General features: G+C 36.5%; 1 protein-coding gene across 1 annotated transcript; it reads right to left on the bottom strand.

Moving 5' to 3' along the window:
- Positions 1-11,571: 11,571 nt before the first annotated feature.
- On the bottom strand, positions 11,572-20,796 carry LOC141406192 (uncharacterized). The gene is made up of 2 exons (XM_073991392.1): positions 20,783-20,796; positions 11,572-13,380 (listed from the first exon to the last, which is right to left on the bottom strand). The coding sequence occupies exon 2, from the start codon at positions 13,374-13,376 to the stop codon at positions 12,243-12,245; it is 1,134 nt and encodes a 377-aa protein (XP_073847493.1). The 5' UTR covers positions 13,377-13,380; positions 20,783-20,796; the 3' UTR covers positions 11,572-12,242.
- Between the last annotated feature and the right edge of the window lie 1,121 nt (positions 20,797-21,917).

The following is a 21,917-nucleotide window of genomic DNA, read 5'->3' as shown; positions in this document are numbered from 1 at the left end:
CATGTGTACGAATAGTACTAAATTGTACTAAATTTGGTACAATTTGAATTTGGGCGAACTGATAAAGTTGGAATTCTGAAATTTGGAATTACTATTACTGTTGGAGTGTAGCTTTGAGGTATGGAGGTAGTTTTCGAAATTTGTATATATGGGTACGAAAGGTACTAAATAGTACCAAATAAGGTTGGATTGGGAGAACGGATGGAGCTGGAATCCTGAAATTTTGAATTAGGATTATTGTCGGAGTGTACGAAATTCGTACTTTTGGGTACAAAAAGTACTAAATAGTACCAAATTTCGTACAATATGAATTTAAGTGATCGGAAAGAGCTGGAATAGTGAAATTTGGAATTAAGATTGCTATTGGAGTGTGGGATTGGGATTCTTTTGGAAAATCGTACTTATGGCAACGAAAAGTACTAAATTCGTACTTGTGGGTACAAAAAGTACTGAGTGGTACTAAATTTTGTACAATTTGGATTTGAGTGATCGGATATAGCAGGAATTATGAAATTTGGACTTAAAATTACTGTTGGAGTGTAGGATTGAGGTAGTTTTGGAAATTTTTGGTTATGGATGCGAAAAGTACTAAATGATACCAAATCTTGTACAATTTGGATTTGGGTGATCGGATACATTTGGAATCCTGAAATTCGAAATTAAGATTACTGTTGGAATGTTGGATAGAGGTAGGTTTGGAATGGCCACAAAAAGTACTAAATGGTACTAAATTTTGTACAATTATGATTTGTGCTGAGCTGGAATCCTGAAAATTTGCAGTAAGGCTACTGTTGGAGAGTAGAATGGACGTAGTTTTGAAAATTAGTACTTATGGGTGCGAAAAGTACTAAATGGTACTAAATTCGGTACACTTATGATTTGGGCGAACGGATAGAGTTGGAATCCTGCAATTTTGAACTAAGCCTACTGTTGGAGAGTAAAATGGAAGTAGTTTTGAAAATTTGTACTTATGGGTACGAAAAGTACTAAATGGTACTAAATTTGGTACAATTTGGATATAGGTTGAACGCATAGAGCTGGAATCCTGAAATTTTTGAATTAAGGTTACAGTCGGAGGGTAGCATGGAAGTAGTTTTGAAAATTCGTACTTATGGGTACGAAAAGTACTAAATGGTACTAAATTTGGTGCAAATATGAGTCAGACGAACGAATAGAGCTGGAATCCTGAAATTTGAATTAAGGCTGATGATAGAGACTAGAAAGGAAGTAGTTTTGAAAATTCGTGCATATGACTACGAAAAGTACTATATGGTATTAAATTTGGTACACTTATGATTTGGGCGAACGGATAGAGTTGGAATCCTGAAATTTTGAACTAAGCCTACTGTTAGAGAGTAGAATGGAAGCAGTTTCGAAAATTCGTACTTATGGATACGACAAGTACTAAATGGTACTAAATTTTGTACAATTTGGATTTAGGCTGAGCGGATAGAACTGGAATCTTGAAATTTTGAATTAAGGCTGCCGTGGAAGAGTAAAATGGAAGTAGTTTTGAAAATTCGTACTAATGGGTACGAAAAGTACTAAATGGTACTAAATTTGGTACAATTACGATTTGGGCGAAAGGATAGAGCTGGAATCCTGAAATTTTGAACTAAGGCTACTGTTGGAGAGTAGCATGGAAGTAGTTTTGAAAATTCGTACTTATGGGTACGAAAAGTACTAAATGGTACTAAATTTGGTACAATTATGATAGAGCTGGAATCCTAAAATTTTGAATTAAGGATACAATTAGAGTGTAGAATGGAAGTAGTTTTGAAAATTCGTACTTATGACTACGAAGAGTACTAAGTGGTACTAAATTTGGTACAAATACGATTTAGGCGAACGGATAGAGCTGGAATCCTGAAATTTTGATTAAGGCTGATGTAGAGTTTAGTGAGTTTTGAAAATTCGTACTTATGTGTACGAAAAGTACTAAATTTGGTACAATTACGATTTGGGCGAACGGATACAGCTAGAATCCTGAAATTTTGCATTAAGGCTACAGTTGGAGGGTAACATGAAAGTAGTTTTGAAAATTCGTACTTATGGATACGAAAAGTACTAAATTGTATTAAATTTGGTACACTTACGATTTGGGCGAACGGCATGGTAGAACAAATACAAGGTAAAGTTAATACTACAACAAATACAACTCGAACAACAACCACAAAGGAATTTGTTTTTGTTTGTAACGTTACTGCCAGTTGTATTTGTAAACCAAAGAAGGAAATGTCTATAAATTATTGGAATTTAAAAAACTAATAACTTTTCACATTTGGTTGAATATTTTGGAAAACATGAATGAAAATTCGTTACATTTTCAATTTTTATGGTTCCACATCATTCCACTAAACACATAAATTCTCGCAGAAAGTAGAATTCTTGCAGAAAAGTTTGGGGTCGCTGGAAATTCATAGAAAAAGGAGAAGCTGTTTCAATGTTTTGTTTTAGAAATCAAAGAAGCACATGTTTATTAGGGCTTTATTTTTTTAAATTTTAACAAAATACCTCACACATTAACAAACGTTGTACCGCCTCTACAAGCGGTGATTTACTGCGCGGCTTATCGTTCGAACTTGGAGGAGGTTACATATCATTAATATGAAGAAGTCTTTCTAGGAAATGGTTTTTTCCGAATGATATATTTTTTTTCTCAAAAAATATATGTCCCTAATGTACATCGAAATAGAAATGAATGTATAAAATGTCATATGAAATTTGACACTAACACTACAACCCAGTTCAGTCAGCTGGGTATTGCTGCTACCTTTTCTTGTTCTACCATGGGCGAACGGATGGAGCTGGAATCCTGAAATTTTGAACTTAGGCTACTGTTGGAGAGTAGAACGAAAGTAGTTTTGAAAATTCGTACTTATGGGTACGAAAAGTAATAAATGGTACTAAATTTGATACAATTTGGGTGAACGGATAGAGCTGAAATCCTGAAATTGGGAATTGACATTACTGTTGGAGTGTAGAACTAAGGAGTTTTGGAAATTCGTACTTAGAGTACAAAAGGTACTAAATTTGGTACAATTGGGATTTGGAATCTGGAATCCTGAAATTTGGAATTGAGATTATTGTTGTAGAATTGAGGTAGTTTTGGAAATTCGTACTTATGTTTACGAAAAGTACTAAATGGTATTAAATTTTTTACAATTTGGATTTGAGTGAACGAATAGACATGGAATCCTTAAATTTAGAATTGAGATTACTGTTGGAGTATAGGATTAAGGTAGTTTTTGAAATTCGTACTTATTGGTACGAAAAGTACTAAATTTGGTACAGTGGGTTTTTGAGGGAGCGGATAGAGCTTGAATACTGGAATTTGGTATTACTACGGTTGGAGTGTAGTATTGATACGTGGAGGTAGTTTTTGAAATTCGTACTTATGGACACGAAATATACCAAATGGTAATTTGGATTTGAGTGCACCGATTGCGCTGGAATCCTGTTTATTGGAATTTAGGTTACTGTTGAAGTGAAGGATTAAGGTAGTTTTGGAAAATCGTACTTATGGGTACGAAGAGTACTTAATGGCACTCAATTTGTTGTTGGGTGTAGAGACAGTGCTGGAATCAGTATTCTTTGGATTTAGGGTGAATATTGGTGTGCAAAGTTGGTCTCGCTGTTAATATGTAAGGGTGAGATACTGCTTATCTTTTTGAAAATCGAACTAAAGAGGTACGAACAGTACTAAAATAACAATAAATATTGATTAAAATTGGTATTAGTGCAATAAAATTTTCAGTGTTCGCCATTTTTAATTTTATATTGTTTATTTGTTTTTTATATCCTTTCCGCATACGAAGTAGCGGGCACTTTGCTAGTTTATATATATTTATATACGGCTATGGTCCAGTGAAAATACAGGTGTCATATAGGCTCTCACGTGTATAATTTGGTGTGGTCCAAAAAACTACAATGATGGGACTCACTCCTACCTTTGGTGGCATTTACGTAATTAACTATACCAATTGACATAAATGAATATATCCTAACTGGGTTCGTTACGGTCATTCATGATACAGCTATTTACGTCAATTGCTATAGTTAATTACGTAAATGCCACCAAAGGTAGGAGTGAGTCCCATCATTGTAGTTTTTGGACCACACCAAATTATACACGTGAGAGCCTATATGACACCTGTATTTTCACTGGACCATAGCCGTAGACCTCTAATGTATTTTCATATACAATATAAGCAACCAATGGCTTATCCTAAATACGTAATTTAAGTTAAAAGTATTAAAAATACGCAATTTTGGCAGGTCCGATATATATATATATATATTCACCACAAATGTTTTTAAAGCTATTTAATTGAACATACAACATCTTCTGTATGAATTTATAACGAAAAACCATCAATAAGATATTTATATTTTTTAATCACAACGACAATCTGGTTAAAAATTGTAAACTACGGCCCTAAACCCTACACCAAGAACAAGGGCTGCTAAGAATGTTATACGTTATGGTTACAGATTTCTTTTATTCAGAGGCTTAATGAAATTTCTTTTGGAACATTTCTTTCTTTAACAATATTTCCAAAAAGTAAAAGGTTTTGCTAGATTTTGATCCAGTATGGAATTACGTAAAATTAACAGTCCAAAATTAAAACATATAATTTCATCCTAATATATATAAACTAGCAAAGTGCCCGCTACTTCGTATGCGGAAAGGATATAAAAAACAAATAAACAATATAAAATTAAAAATGGCGAACACTGAAAATTTTATTGCACTAATACCAATTTCAATCAATATTTATTGTTATTTTAGTACTGTTCGTACCTCTTTAGTTCGATTTTCAAAAATATAAGCAGTATCTCACCCTTACATATTAACAGCGAGACCAACTTTGCACACCAATATTCACCCTAAATCCAAAGAATACTGATTCCAGCACTATCTCTACACCCAACAAAAATTGAGTGCCATTAAGTACTCTTTTTTTTTTTCGAACGTTCCCACGCCTCACTTTCCCACCCCTGCCGACCGAGGGGGCGACCTCCCTTTTACGTAGGGATCGCGTACACACCATGATCCGCATCATGATGGGGTATGAGAGGGAAATTGAAAACCAGCTACAGAATTTACTTCATCAGCTAGTTAGTTACTTACTAATACATTTTTATATACTATTCATTTAAAAATAAAATTATGTTAGATTTTATAAGGTCAAGGCTCATGCCAAAGTCTACATTACAATACATGGAATTAAAATCTACACACATTTTGTTAATAGGATCTCCCATAGAGTAATTCGTGCGGTGGAAATCTCTAAATAAGGGTTGATAGTTTCTAATTGTTCTACAAGGAACATTTATTCTAATAGATGATATTAAGAAATCCGAGGGAATATTACCCATTAAAATTTTATGCACCATCATAGTGTTTAACATTGTGCGTCTACTTTTTAATGTAGGTAATCGAATTAATTTTAACCTGCTTGTATATGAAGGCAAGACAAAATCGCTATTCCAATGTAAACCTCTCAGTGCAAAAAGCAAAAATTGTTTCTGCACTGATTCAATTTTATCAGAATACACTGCGTATTGAGGGTCCCATACAACAGAACCATATTCTAATATAGGTCTTACAAGTGACGTAAATAGTTGTTTTGTTATATAGGGATCTGAAAATTCTTTGGCCCATCTTTTTATAAATCCTAAAACTCCATGCGCTTTATTAACAATAGAAATTACATGATTATTAAATTTTAATTTTCGATCCATCAAAAGGCCAAGATCAACAAATGATGCTACAGTTAATAATTGAGAACCGTTAATATTGTATTGCCTTATTAAAGAAGAAGATCTGGAAAAACACATATGTTTACATTTTTTTAAGTTTAAGTCCATACAGTTGATTTTACACCATTGAAAAAGGCTATTTAAATCACTCTGGAGAAGATCAGCCTGCTTTTCCGATTTATGAGTAATGAATAGCTTGACATCATCAGCGTACATTAGCAATCTAGAATGCATTATTGAGTTTGGCAAGTCATTTATAAATAAAAGAAAGAGAACCGGTCCGAGGTGACTTCCTTGCGGAACACCCGATGGCACGTCAATCGATTTTGAGACACATCCATCAAACAAAACTGTTTGTGATCTATTTTGTAAATAAGAAGATATCCATCTTACTAAATTAGTATTAAAGCCCATATAATCTAATTTATACAACAAAAGCCTATGGTTAACCCTATCAAATGCTTTGCTGAAATCTGTATATATTGTGTCAGTTTGATTATGCCGAACAAATCCTTTTATTACATTCGATGTGAATTCTATAAGGTTTGTTATGGTCGAAAGACCACTACGAAAACCATGCTGATATGGACTTAGCATGGGTTGAATTTTATGGGAAATTACAGAAGTAATTAGTTTTTCGAACAGTTTAGGAATTGCACTTAATTTTGCAATTCCTCTATAATTGGATACATTAGTCAGACTGCCTGACTTATGTAAAGGTACAATATAAGACTTTTTCCATATTGCGGGGAAATGACCGAATTTAAGGGAATAGTTAAACAATAGAGTTAAAGGGGTTGACAATGCAACTGAACAATGCTTCAGAATTAAACTAGGTATTCCATCGGGACCTGGACTTTTAATGGGTTTTAAACATCGCAGACTTTTGGAAACGTCTTGGTATTGTAAGAAAGGCATGTAAATTTCATCGATCTGAGATAATTTATAAGGATATGTATCTCTAATTTGGCAAGATGCACTTGAATAAGTTGTAGCAAAAAATTCTGCAAAACATTCAGCAATATCTGTATTTTTAGTAAATTCTTGATTATTGAATTTCAATAAAGAGGGCTTAGAAGGTGTTTTTCTTTTTAAATTAACAAAGTCATAGAAGGACTTAGGATTGGACTTAAAATTTTCTTTAATCTTGTTAAGGTACTCATTATATGATCTACGAGATTCTAGCGTATACTTAGACCTAGCTACAGAATAATTGGCGTAGTCAATTGAAGAACCTGACTTTTTATATTTACGAAAAAGTTTATTTTTGGAATTTTTTATAGTTGATAACTCAGGAGTAATCCATGGAAATTTATAAGAATTTGTGACTTTAATAGTTGGAATACATTCAAGCATAAATTTATTTATGATCTCATAGAATTTGTTAATTTTAATATCAAGATCAATATCACTGCTGCAAAGACATACCGATGTCCAGTTAACAGAAGAAATAAGAGAATTGAGTTTCCGAAAATCTGTTTTTTTATAATTAAGGACAGTTTTTAACACTTTGGACTGATTTTCCCCAAAGGAATGATTATGGGTCATGGTTATACATAATGAGGGATGATGAATATCTTCAGGAATAGAAATTGGTGGAATTCTAATTATTTCAAAATATTGAGTAACATTTACAAATGCTAAATCAAGGATTCTATCGTAACTATTCAGTATATCGTTTATTTGATGAAGATTGAGGTCACAAAATCGACTAACAATTTCGAATGTATCTTGATAGCATTCGCCCGGGATGTTAGTGGTGTTAGAGCTTCAGAATCTGGTAATAAGAGCCATTTAACAGAGGGCATATTAAAATCGCCCAGAACCAAAATTCGATCGGTTTCATTCATATTTCCAACGATTGAACTGATTGCGGATAAATGTTTTTTATATATGTCAAGTTGAGAAGAAGGAGGAATATAGGAACAAGTTATAAATAATTTAAAATTGCCTAGTTCAATGGATATACTTAAAAATTCAATATCAGGAATATTATTTATTTCAATTAAATTAGTGGAATAAGAGGAGTCAACTGCAATAAGGACTCCACCACCTTTTTTAGCAACACGATCATTTCTGAATATTTGATATTTCGGACATACCCATATTTCTTCGTACCCATAAGTACGACTTTCCAAAAGTACCTTAATCCTTCACTTCAACAGTAACCTAAATTCCAATAAACAGGATTCCAGCGCAATCGGTGCACTCAAATCCAAATTCTACCATTTGGTATATTTCGTGTCCATAAGTACGAATTTCAAAAACTACCTCCACGTATCAATACTACACTCCAACCGTAGTAATACCAAATTCCAGTATTCAAGCTCTATCCGCTCCCTCAAAAACCCACTGTACCAAATTTAGTACTTTTCGTACCAATAAGTACGAATTTCAAAAACTACCTTAATCCTATACTCCAACAGTAATCTCAATTCCAAATTTAAGGATTCCATGTCTATTCGTTCACTCAAATCCAAATTGTAAAAAATTTAATACCATTTAGTACTTTTCGTAAACATAAGTACGAATTTCCAAAACTACCTCAATTCTACAACAATTCCAAATTTCAGGATTCCAGATTCCAAATCCCAATTGTACCAAATTTAGTAATTTTTGTACTCTAAGTACGAATTTCCAAAACTCCTTAGTTCTACACTCCAACAGTAATGTCAATTCCCAATTTCAGGATTCCAGCTCTATCCGTTCACCCAAATTGTACCAAATTTAGTACCATTTATTACTTTTCGTACCCATAAGTACGAATTTTCAAAACTACTTTCGTTCTACTCTCCAACAGTAGCCTAAGTTCAAAATTTCAGGATTCCAGCTCCATCCGTTCGCCCAAATCGTAATTGTACCAAATTTAATACAATTTAGTACTTTTCGTATCCATAAGTACGAATTTTCAAAACTACTTTCATGTACCCTCCAACTGTAGCCTTAATGCAAAATTTCAGGATTCTAGCTGTATCCGTTCGCCCAAATCGTAATTGTACCAAATTTAGTACTTTTCGTACACATAAGTACGAATTTTCAAAACTCACTAAACTCTACATCAGCCTTAATCAAAATTTCAGGATTCCAGCTCTATCCGTTCGCCTAAATCGTATTTGTACCAAATTTAGTACCACTTAGTACTCTTCGTAGTCATAAGTACGAATTTTCAAAACTACTTCCATTCTACACTCTAATTGTATCCTTAATTCAAAATTTTAGGATTCCAGCTCTATCATAATTGTACCAAATTTAATACCATTTAGTACTTTTCGTACCCATAAGTACGAATTTTCAAAACTACTTCCATTCTACTCTCCAACAGTAGCCTTAGTTCAAAATTTCAGGATTCCAGCTCTATCCTTTCGCCCAAATCGTAATTGTACCAAATTTAGTACCATTTAGTACTTTTCGTACCCATTAGTACGAATTTTCAAAACTACTTCCATTTTACTCTTCCACGGCAGCCTTAATTCAAAATTTCAAGATTCCAGCTCTATCCGCTCAGCCTAAATCCATATTGTACAAAATTTAGTAGCATTTAGTACTTCTCGTATCCATAAGTACGAATTTTCGAAACTGCTTCCATTCTACTCTCTAACAGTAGGCTTAGTTCAAAATTTCAGGATTCCAACTTTATCCGTTCGCCCAAATCATAAGTGTTCCAAATTTAATACCATATAGTACTTTTCGTACTCATATGCACGAATTTTTAAAACTACTTCCTTTCTAGTCTCTATCATCAGCCTTAATTCAAATTTCATTATTCCAGCTCTATCCGTTCGTCTGACTCATATTTGCACCAAATTTAGTACCATTTAGTACCTTTCGTACCCATAAGTACGAATTTTCAAAACTACTTCCATGCTACACTCCGACTGTAGCCTTAATTCAAAAATTTCAGGATTCCAGCTCTATGCGTTCAACCTATATCCAAATTGTACCAAATTTAGTACCATTTAGTACTTTTCGTACCCATAAGTACAAATTTTCAAAACTACTTCCATTTTACTCTCCAACAGTAGGCTTAGTTCAAAATTGCAGGATTCCAACTCTATCCGTTCGCCCAAATCATAAGTGTACCGAATTTAGTACCATTTAGCAGGGACGTAGCCAGGATTTCATTTCGGGGGGGGCCCACCTGACCAAAATTTTGAAAGTTCATGTTAGCAAAAATTTCTTACTTAGCAATTATGTAAACCTTATTTTATACTTATATTACTGATGAAATACTTTTCATTACTATTTTTAATTAAAATGACGTAAGACTTCTTGGCCAATTTCCCCTTGTTTTCAGAACTTTTTTGACAACATATCAGAGTTAATATATGTTCAAAAAATGGATATATTAATAGTCGCATGTACTTTCGGGAGTATCATTTATCAAATACCTCATAACTACAGTGAATGTTATGTAATTCAGTGATATTACTTCGGTAAGACCAAAAAAAGAGTATACAATCGAAACCCTTAGAAATATCTTAACCTTTCCTTTGTTTCCTACTTCACAAAAGTTTAAAATCATGGCTTCAATTTTCCACTCCAATTTTATTGAGTAATTTATGGAAGGAAAATGGGATTAGTAGAGAATTGATTTATGCAGAGGGAACGTTCGGATATCATGGCGTTATCAACTAGTATTTTTTATATTTGCAGGTACATTTAGGAGTTATATAAATAAAAGAAAAAATGCTGAGACACGTGTCTTCTTTTTTTGTCTTTTATCACGCTGCGGTGTCAGAATATGGTCAGTTTTTCAATTTCGGAAATTCAGGTGTCCAATCGTTGTTACTGTTACTGTCATTGAAGTTATTCCCTAAAGATATTTTGGTGTCCAATCGTAGATCTAATCACAAAGAATTTCTGAAGGCCGATAGTGGTTTTCTTGATAAAGAACTAATGCTGAGCAATAGTGAGTCATATCCATGATGAAATTCTAGCACCCAAACGTGGGTATATAATGACAAATCCTGGTGCCAAATCGGGCATCTGTCAATAGACTATTTTGGCGTCCAATCGTCGGACTACTCTTAAAGAAATTCTTGATTCCTATCCTGGATTTTCTCATAAATTGTTAAGGAACTAAAAAACTCCTGTCTTGTCAGTCTTGAATACTTTTAAAATGAAATTCTGGCATCCAGAATTTTAGCAAAAATCCATGAACACAATTTTTCCCAATCTAATTTTTTTTATACTCTTAGCCTTTAGTCAAAATGTGCCTCATTGAAATAATGGTTTTACGGCCAAAGTGTGTTTGGAAGAAATCTAGCTATGTTCGTCCGTCTGGGTGGCTGCCTGGAGAACACGATAATTCTCAAACAAATCAACCGATCCTCCTTTCGATAACTTTTCACAGAGTATTTGAAAATTTTTCAGAGAAGTCAGTTTAAGACCTCTCTGGATAATTAGTAAGTATACCTGTGTAAGCTTAAGACCTCAGTAGCCATGGCTCAACTTTATGCTAATAATTTAGTTATAAGTAAATATATGAAATAAATAAATTAATGAATAAAAAGACCTTTCTGGAAACGGTTTGCTTTTTTTGCAACAATTGTTCTCCACAATACCATAAAAGTTTTTTTCAGGGACATGCCCATACTTCCAGAGAAAATGGCCCGAAAGCTGTAAGGAACACATACGACCATCATGTTTAGTAGCTGGTGCGCACGACAACTTTCGAACCGGATACCGCGTTGGTCCAAACATTGTGTTTACGTCGATGTAAATAAAAGAAAAAAAAAAGAGAGAAATAAAAGGCAGTTTTTATGTTTGTAATTTGTATTTGACTAGAAGTCAAATGCGCTTTATTTAATAAATAAATAAAAAGATTTTGGTAACGATATTACCTGTAATTTGCAACGATCTTGCAGATGCTTACAAAAAAGCTTCGATAGCGTTCAACGATCCGATAGAAAGTAAAAATAGATGATGAGAGGTGGTGAAATGTCAAAAACTTAACGAACAATTATAGTTAAAATCTGCAATGATAATGTTACAAGGATGTAATATTGTGGAGTATGCAGATTTTAACCATAATGTAGGTCACCAAAGATTGACCGTTGTAGATTAACAATAATAATGCAAAGAAACATTCTAACTTAAACATTTGGCGGCCACCTTTCAACATCATGAGAATGTTGAAACGAAATATATATGTACAAATAACAAACATTTTTTTTTTTGTTTTTTAATTTAATTTTTTTTTTTTTAATTCATTTTTTCAAAAAACACTTAAAACTAAACGATGGGCCATTAGGGACCCCGGGCCATTAGGGACCCCGCGATAAAAATGGCCATTAGGGACCATTTGGTCGGCTGGGCCATTAGGGACCCAGCCTTATATATTATATATACATCTATTGGTATGGTCATTAGGGACCATTTGACGACTGGGCCATATACAAATTAGAATGGTCATTAGGGAGCATTCTTATGCTGGGCCATTAGGGACCCAGCACTAAAGGATCATTAGGGAACCTTTAATTTGTATATACCCCAGAGAGTACCCAACCAAATATGGAGTACTGGGCCATCGGCAATCCGGGAAATACTTGGACACGGCTCGTCATCACCTTCGTATACAATTCGGGCCCCAGCAACAAACCCACACGTCCAACAACATAAAAATGTGGATCCGCAAGAGGCAACCCCAGATAGGACTCCCTTACCCTCTCTGGAATCGCTTCAGCTGGCGTAGAGACGTGAGTCAGGTCGCTCACTCGAGCCGTCACTGTCACCGATTGCGATGGATCATACGTGGAGGTGATGGAGAAACGACTATACTGCGTACCATCTATTTGCGAGCAGGGTAGTCGCAAGTCATGTACTAAGGACGTACACACCTGACTCTGTCTAGCGCACTGATCTATGATCGCGCGGACTTGGATACTTGCAGTGGGAGTGGATAAACGGACCACAACACTAGGGGAGACAGAGATCACTCCCACTAATGGAAGACTGCCCAATGCAACCGCATTTGAGCTTGTCAGTTGGCTGACCGATTCGGACGGACGAGAATCGGACTGAGGATGCGGACGGACCTTGGGCTTTTTAGTCGGACGACGCTTGTTAGCAGGACGCTTGTCAGAAGACTCGGACTTATTTCGAGTGGGTTTCGGACCATCGTGGAGCAGAGTGTGGTGTTTGCCGTCACAGATGCGACAACTACTCTTGCTACGACAATCCTTTGCCAAGTGACTGTGCGCCAGACAGCGGGTACAATAGCCGTGCGAGATGACTACCCTGTGTCGTTTCTCCAAGGCAAATTCCAAAAATGTTTCGCAGAAACGAAGTGGGTGCCTTCCATGACACAACTTACACGTATAATACTTGGACGAAGGGGCTTCAGTGACAGCTGAGGGCTTTGACGACGGATTCGAGGCAGACTCTTTAATCGAAGGGACGACAACCGGAGGGGTGGAAACCGCTTCATTCGCCGATGTATCCATAGCTTCTGTATCATTGGGGCCCGATACGATAGAGGCGGTGGAAGCAGTGGAGGAGGAACCCGTAGCAGCAGAAACGGCATCAGAGGAACCCGTGGCGCGATCAATTTCAGCAATTAATTGGTCATAGTCCTTCAGTCCATCAGCGAAGAATGACATTTTGTCCATATTACTAAAGAAGAAAGCTATGTTAAAGAGATCGAAATTTATTCGGTCAAAACGACCAATTTAGTTATATGCCGCCTTACAACGCCATTCTCGATACGAACGTCGGCGACGCGAACGTGCCCATCGGGGCCGGGAAATACGTTCTCGACCCTACCTAGTTTCCACGACGTTGGAGGAAGAGTTTCGTGCCTAATGACGACGATATCATCCTTTTGAATGTCACGCTGCGGGAATTTCCATTTATACCGCATGTGAAGACTCTTCAAGTACTCCTCCTTCCATCTTAAACAAAATTGATGAACTAAAGCCTGAACTTTTCGAAACCTGTTCACTATTGACAAGGGCTGTTCAGTGATTAGGGGTTCTGGAGGAGCGAGCAAAGGGGCACCGATCAAGAAGTTTCCTGGAGTCAAGGCAACGATGTCAGTAGAACTATCTGACATAGGACAAAGCGGTCGAGAATTCAGACAAGCTTCGATTCTCGCTAAGACAGTAGCCAATTCTTCAAAAGTGTAGCGGAGAGTACGAGCCTGCTTTCGAAAATGCAATTTGAAACTTTTTACTCCAGCTTCCCAGAGTCCACCCATGTGTGGAGCCCCAGCTGGAATAAATTGCCACGATAGGCCTTGAACTGCATAATTTGAAGAAACAGTTCCTGAGCATTCTCGAAGAAACGACCTAAAATCTCTTTCTATTTCCCTGGAAGCCCCGACAAAATTCGTACCATTGTCCGTGAATACGGACCGAGGACAACCACGACGAGCAACAAATCGATGAAATGCTGCTAGAAAGTTTGCAGTCGATAAATCTGATACTGCTTCCAAATGAATCGCTTTCGTCGAGAAACACACGAAAACGCAAACGTACCCTTTGGTAATTCTACAGGCACGACCAGTGAAGGATTTGACATCAAAAGGCCCAGCGAAATCTACACCAGTTGTAGTAAAAGGCCTATTAATTTCGGTTCGTTCCGGTGGAAGCGCAGCCATAACTTGACTTCTAGAACGCTTCTTTTCTAAAATGCAAATTCTGCACCGATTAATTACCGAACGAATCAGACTTTTCAATCGAGGAACCCAATATTCAATTCTAAGAATCCTCAACATCAATTGATTTCCTCCATGAACCGAAATCTTGTGGACAAATTCCGCTAAAAGCTTTACAAAGCGACAATGATAGGGCAGTATTATCGGATGCCTTTCCGTATACGCAAGAGTAGGTGAGTTAACTAATCTTCCATTCATACGAATTATGCCATAATCATCCAAGTAGGGGTTAAGAGGAACCAAAGGACTCTTACTATTAAACGGATTTCTTTCTAATAAATCCTTATATTCGTCCGCATAGTACATTTTTTGTGCGAAAATTATCAATCTAGTACGGGCGAAATTGATTTCCGACGAAGCAATAGTGGTGTCGGTGTAAACAAAATTACTTCTATGTCTTGGATGAGTACGATGGAAGAATCTAAATATATACGAGACAACACGAAAAGCTCTACCCAAACAAGAGAACCTAGCAAGAAAGTCCTCAGAGCCCGTAATGAAAGAGGCATGACTTTTTACCGAACGCTTTTCAGTATTGGTTTCAAGTGCCGACAGATCACGAATTGACCATTTAGATTTTTGATCACTAAGCCAATGTGGCCCATGCCACCAAAGAGAGGAATTGGCTAGATCAGAAGGAGCAAGACCGCGACTTCCCAAATCAGCGGGATTATCCTCAGATTTAACGTGGTAACAATTGTGATTACCAACGTTTTCTTGGATACGACAAACGCGATTAGCTACAAACGTTGTCCAAGTCGAAGGAGTTTTTCGTAACCAGGAGAGGACTATAGTTGAGTCCGTCCAACAATAAACCTGACAAAACTCAATATCAATTTCCCGAGCTATAGTTTTTAGAAGCTCAGAAGCCAAAACAGCACCACAGAGTTCTAAACGTGGCAGAGAAATTGATTTTATGGGGGCCACCCTAGTTTTACACGATAGTAAATGGACGAAAATATCTCCACTAGGGGACTCAATTCTAATATAAATTACCCCCGCGTATGCTTTTTCCGAGGCATCGGAAAAAACATGGAGTTCAGCCGAACAATCAGGAGTATACTGAACCCATCTAGGAATCCTGACCGAATTAACATCCGTGTAGGAATCTACAAATTTACGCCAATCGGCATCTGTGGCTGACGAAAGGGAGTCATCCCAACCAATATTGTCCAACCACACCTTTTGCATAACCATTTTAGCAACGACAATAACTGGTCCTAACCAGCCCACAGGATCAAATAATTTTGCAATAGCGGAAAGAACTTCCCGTTTAGTATACGAAGACTTTCTCGCGATTGGAGCAACCTCAAAGTAGAACGTGTCCAACTGTGCATTCCACCTTATTCCTAATGGCTTAGATCCACTAGATTCTACAAAGGACAATACTTTCTCATCTAACAAATGATCAGGAGAAATTCCTTCGAGAATCGATCTATTGTTCGCTGTCCACTTCCGAAGTTCGAATTTCGCTGAAGAAAGCGCGGAAACTAATTGATCCCTAGCAGTTATAGCTGTCTCCAGGTCATGTGTTCCCGCCAACACGTCGTCAACGTACATACATTTGCGCAAAATGTGCGCTGCGAGTGGGAAATCGGTCTCGGTGTCTTCTGCCAGTTTTAATAGCGTTCGAATTGCTAAATATGGTGCACAATTTACACCGAAAGTCACCGTATGTAATTCATAGTCTTGGACCGGTTTCGTGGGGGAATCACGGAAGAGAATTCTCTGAAGCGAAGCATGTTTTGGATCGACTCGAATCTGCCTATACATCTGGGTAATGTCCGAATTGAAAACATATTTAAAAATACGCCACCGCAGTATCAACAAGACTAAATCAAGCTGCAAAGTGGGTCCGACATAGAGCAAGTCGTTCAGACTATTCCCGCTAGACGTTTTGAAGGAAGCGTTAAAGACTACCCGAAGTTTAGTGGTCTGTTTATCAGGATTTATGACGGGATGGTGAGGCAAATAAGAAGAAAAAGTATCAGTAGAGGAACTGGGGGATACTAACCTCATGTGATCAAGATCTAAATATTCTTGTAGGACCGCGTCATAAACAACCTTAACGTCCGATTTTCGCAATAAAGACGATTCATTTCTAAGGTATTGCTTTAAAACGGTTTCTCGTGACCTACCCAAAAATTCCTTAGGATCTATCTCAGGTTTAATTGGCAGTGTTACTATATATCTACCGTCCGACATTCTACGCGTAGTTTTTAGATAATTATCTTCGCAAAAACGGTCTGAAGGAGACATCATATTTCGTTTTGGAGGTTCCTCTAGCTCCCAAAAACGTAAAAGAGTTTTATTAATGTTGTCTTCTTCTAGCACGTCAATTTTAGTCGCGAATGTTCGAACCTCGGTCGTGGGGACAGGACCGGTAACTAACCAACCAAACACCGAATTTTGGGCCAGCAAAGTACCAGAAAGAATGGGTCTACAACCATCTAATAAAATCTTCGGATAGAGATCAGCACCTAGTAAAAGATCTACGGGCCGAGGGTCAAATAAGTTGACATCAGCAAGCCGCAAATCAGGTAGTTGTGCTCTTAAATCCGAGCTGACAGTAAACGAGGGAATATTACCCGAAATCAAAGGCAAAACTAAAGCTGTCGTTTCCAAAATAAGACGGCTATCAAGAGGACTTCCAATTTTCAACGAACAAATTTTGCGAGAAGTGGCCGAAACAGTACAATTCACACCCGAAATAGAAGCAGTAGTGGAATGCACCGGAAGTTTTAAACGATTCTGAAGTCGCTCAGACAAGAATGACGACTCAGATGCAGGATCTATAAGCGCCCTAGCCGAATAGGAAACACCATGATGAACAATATTAACCATGGCTGTTCCTAGCAAAACTGATTTGTTTTGTGCTACGTGAAATGACTGACGAGGCAGACATCCAGCCGAGGTGGATGGTAAAGGTTGCTCAGATGAGGCAGAGGGATTGCCCGACCTATTGTTTGTCGCGACTGTATTACCCGGAGCCGAAGTATTTGACTGGGTATCTAGGCGATGTAATAAGGTGTGATGAGGTTGATTACATTTGGAACAACGACGACTACTATCACACTTTTTTACTCCATGTCCTCTACGTAGACAATTCACACACAATTGGAACCGTTTAACTATTTTATACCGTTCCGTAGAGGACTGATTTTGGAATCGCTGACATTCAAATAATCTATGAGCTTTATTTGGACAAAGCACACAACCAGATTTTCTCGACGATTTAGGATCGTTGGAAACACGAGAAGGTTGAGAGGGTGCCGAGGAATCTGCATTAGTATAATGCGATTGCACTTTTTTAGTTGTGCGCTTTGCGTCATTTCCGCGCATGTCGTGAAGACACATGAGCGTTTGGATCCGCTCCGACAAAAACGCATCTAAATCTTTCCACGAGGACAAGGAAGATTTATTTTTCACACTTTGTTCCCATAAGGTTTGTGTGAGCTTAGGAAGCCGTTGCAGGCACATAAACACTATGATCGGATCCCAATTATCCGTCGAAATATCATAAATGGACATTGCCGACAGGCATCCATTTATGCCACGCTGTAACGATTTCAAATTCGAACAAGTTTCACTATCGAGTACCGGAAGAGAGAAAAGGATTTTCAATTGATTGTGTACTATAACACGAGGATTGTCGTAAGTGTCCTTCAAAGATTTCCACGCAAGAACAAAACTACTATTAGTTAATGGAAATTTGGAAACTATCTCACGAGCCTCTCCACTAGTCTTCCGAACCAAATAACATAAGCGTTCGACATCGCTAAGTCGAGAAGATTTAATATAAATGGCTGTGAATAAGTCGCGGAACGTGGGCCAAGAATGAAAGTCGCCCTCAAAAACATCCACATCACACGGTGGAAGTGCTAGGTTATGAACGCTATCACTGGGAATATCATCTAAACCAAGACTCCTAAAAGACAAAGTATTAGGATGATCAACTTGGGTTCCCACTTCACGTGAAGCCTGAGTAGAAGTACTAAGATTACCTCTCGCTTCTAGTGGACTAGCAACCGATGGTTGCGCTAAAGAGACAACCGATTGTTGCGCTAAAGAGGCAACCGAATCGTTCATCGTCGAATTCAACGAATGTCTATGCGACCTTTTTAGTTTACCTATCTGACTTCGTATAGCAGACAAACATCTCAAGTAAGTCTGATAAGCTACATCATACTTATTGTCAACCGATTCAATATCCTCCTTTTTCGTATCGCCGGAAGACATCACAAAATCAAGACACTTTTCAAACATCTCCTGTGTCTTTACCCATAACTTTTGAATTTCTTCTTTACGGACTTCTAACCCATATTCGTCTATCTCTTCAGGCTTAAGAGCACTGTAATGAGACTCGAATGTCACTATAGCGTCCGATGCTCTGATAAAAAGATACAGTGGAGTGACTGACATTTTGAATTATCAAAAAAAATTCAACTAAAGTCCGAAAAAATCACTCAAAAGAAAGTTCAAAAGCGAAAGAAGTACAAAAATCGCTAAACTGCCAAAAATATTTTGAAATTCGTACTGAATTTCCAAAAAATCTACTTCAAAACTCACTATAGAGTCACGAAAATACCCGAAAATGAATTAAAATCTCAAAAACAGGAAACAATTTTCACAAGAAAGCAGTTTAGAAATACTCAATTAGTATCTAAACACACGAGCTTTCAAAAATTCCACCAAAGGAATACAGAAAATATCAAAAAATCCAAGAAGTTTTTGCCAAAAAACTGAAAAACCACAAAAAAATCGAAAATTTTCAAGGAAAAAAGTCAAAAAGATTGATTGAAATTCCAAAGAAATCGAATGAAAACTCAAAGAATCGAAAAACAATCAAAAAATATCGAATAGAAATCAAAAATATATAAAAATGGTCGAAAATGGTATATATAATATCAAAAATATATATAAAAATCAAAAAATATTTATATATAAATTTCAAATATTCAAATATTTTCTTCTCAAATTGTAAAAACCGTAATTTCACGTACCGAAATCGTACAAAATTCAAAATATTTACAAAAAAATATTATTTTCATCCGAAAATACCGAGATTTTATGATTTAATTTGCGAAAATACCTCAATTAGGCTCACTACTACCGATTGTAGGGTGAATGTGGACCAAAAAACCACAAAAGCAAATTAAATCAAAATTAAAATACTCGAAAATTTTAATAAAAATAATTGATTTTTTTACAAAACGGTCAAAAAAATCACTTTATTTATGAAAAAGTCGAATTGACCGAGTGTAGGGTGTGCACGATTTTTTAATTTCCAAAAATATTCGAAAAACACTCCCGTATCACGATCAAAAATATTTACCAAAAAATATTTCAATATATTAAATTATTTTATTTGCGTGTACTAAATATGTTTTCCCAAAAAATGTTTGCTGGGATACCACTACTTAACGAAAAGGAAAAAAGAGAGGACAAAAACACCGCACAGCTGGTATGGGGATATACAGTGTGTGTGTGTATCAACTAGCAAGCAAACAGGCAAACGACCAAGCGACTGACCGACCGACGGACTCAACGATATGAGTGTACGTATGTATGTTTATTAGCGTATGTACGTATAAACGAATGTATGCTGTTCACTTGCTAATAACCAAACAAACGTAAAGGGATTTTTATGCAAATTATGTGGGGAATAAAAAATGCAATTTTGGCACAATTAATTTATCAAAATTTGTGGTTCTTTTTGAAATAATTTTAATGCACTTTTTAACAATTATTTTTATTTAATTTTGAGCACTATTCCGCCACAATTAATAGGAAAAAAATCAAATATTTTTGCGATAAAAAATAACAAAAAAAATAAATGTCACTTATCCCTTTTGGTTTTATTTGGATGTTAGAACTTTTTTTCTTTTTCACTTGTAATTTTCGTGGTAAAGGCACACGACAAAACGATTGATACGGGAGGGGGGATGCGCGACGCGTTGTAAGACGGCCAAACAGCGATCACGACACAAAGAATTGTTATTATTTTCCACTTTTATTTTTCGATATTCTCACTTAAAACACTTTACGTACCTGTTTTGTTGATGAGATTATGGGTGAAAAATGGATTGATGGATGTAGATATGGATGGATGGACTGTAGGATGGACTTTTGTTGTGTTGTTTGCTGTGAAGGGAAACAAGCAAACCAATTAGAAATGGTACCAACAACAACACCGACTCAATCGCGGCTCGAAGTGACCAAATGTTTACGTCGATGTAAATAAAAGAAAAAAAAAGAGAGAAATAAAAGGCAGTTTTTATGTTTGTAATTTGTATTTGACTAGAAGTCAAATGCGCTTTATTTAATAAATAAATAAAAAGATTTTGGTAACGATATTACCTGTAATTTGCAACGATCTTGCAGATGCTTACAAAAAAGCTTCGATAGCGTTCAACGATCCGATAGAAAGTAAAAATAGATGATGAGAGGTGGTGAAATGTCAAAAACTTAACGAACAATTATAGTTAAAATCTGCAATGATAATGTTACAAGGATGTAATATTGTGGAGTATGCAGATTTTAACCATAATGTAGGTCACCAAAGATTGACCGTTGTAGATTAACAATAATAATGCAAAGAAACATTCTAACTTAAACACATTGTTTATAGCAATATTTCTGCGAGCCTTATATAAAGTTCGCAGGTGGTGATTTTCGCTCTACTCATTCTGGTAATGATAAAATCCATATTTTGTTGGTGAGTTCATACGTCCGAAAATGGCTACACAATTCTGAAAATCTCCTAATACATAGCTTTGGGTTAAAGGATTTTGGTTGTGTAGCCGCTATTCGATCTGTCCATAGATTAAAGTTTCAGTTCACAGGCTCAGGGTATATTCCTATCCGCAAATCCGACTGATACCTTTTTAGATTTTGAAGAATCTGAATCTGTTTCCGATCAGTTTTTATACCCTACACCACTATGTGGGGAGGGTATTATAAGTTGGTTTTGGCCAAAAAGTTTGTAACGCATCGAAATAATGGTCGTAGACCCATACTTATATATACCAAAATGAATGTCTCGACGAGCTGAGTCGATCCGGCTATGTGTGTCCGTCCGTCAGTCCGTCTGTCCATCTAAACTTTGTGATCACGCTACAGGTCGCAATTTTGATCGGATCGTCACGAAATTTTGGATGTTGATGGGGGTCCCGGAGAGGAAGAAGCCTATTGATTTTGGTGATGGTCGGATAATATTTAGGGGTCGGAATGGGCAAAAAACTTATGTGGATAAAAAGACAACGTTTTTTTCCAAAGCGAATATCTCAGCTTCTATACGGGGTATACCAAAAGCAAAACCTGACAATAAAAGTAGAAAATATCGCCTTTCTAATGATGTAAAGTAGGTTCTCGTAGGTGATCAAACAACGAAGATATCACAATAGTCGCAAATAAAACCCAAATTTTCATTTTTGCAATTTTAATAATAATGACGAATATCACAGCTTTGGTTCGAGACCTTCCAAAAGGAAAG

This window comes from Musca autumnalis, unplaced genomic scaffold (genome assembly GCF_047663935.1).
Source record: "Musca autumnalis isolate F117 unplaced genomic scaffold, ASM4766393v1 scaffold_5, whole genome shotgun sequence".
Lineage (NCBI taxonomy): Eukaryota > Metazoa > Arthropoda > Insecta > Diptera > Muscidae > Musca > Musca autumnalis.
Note: the sequence above shows the minus strand (reverse complement) of the source record. Positions and strands in the feature narration are given on the sequence as shown.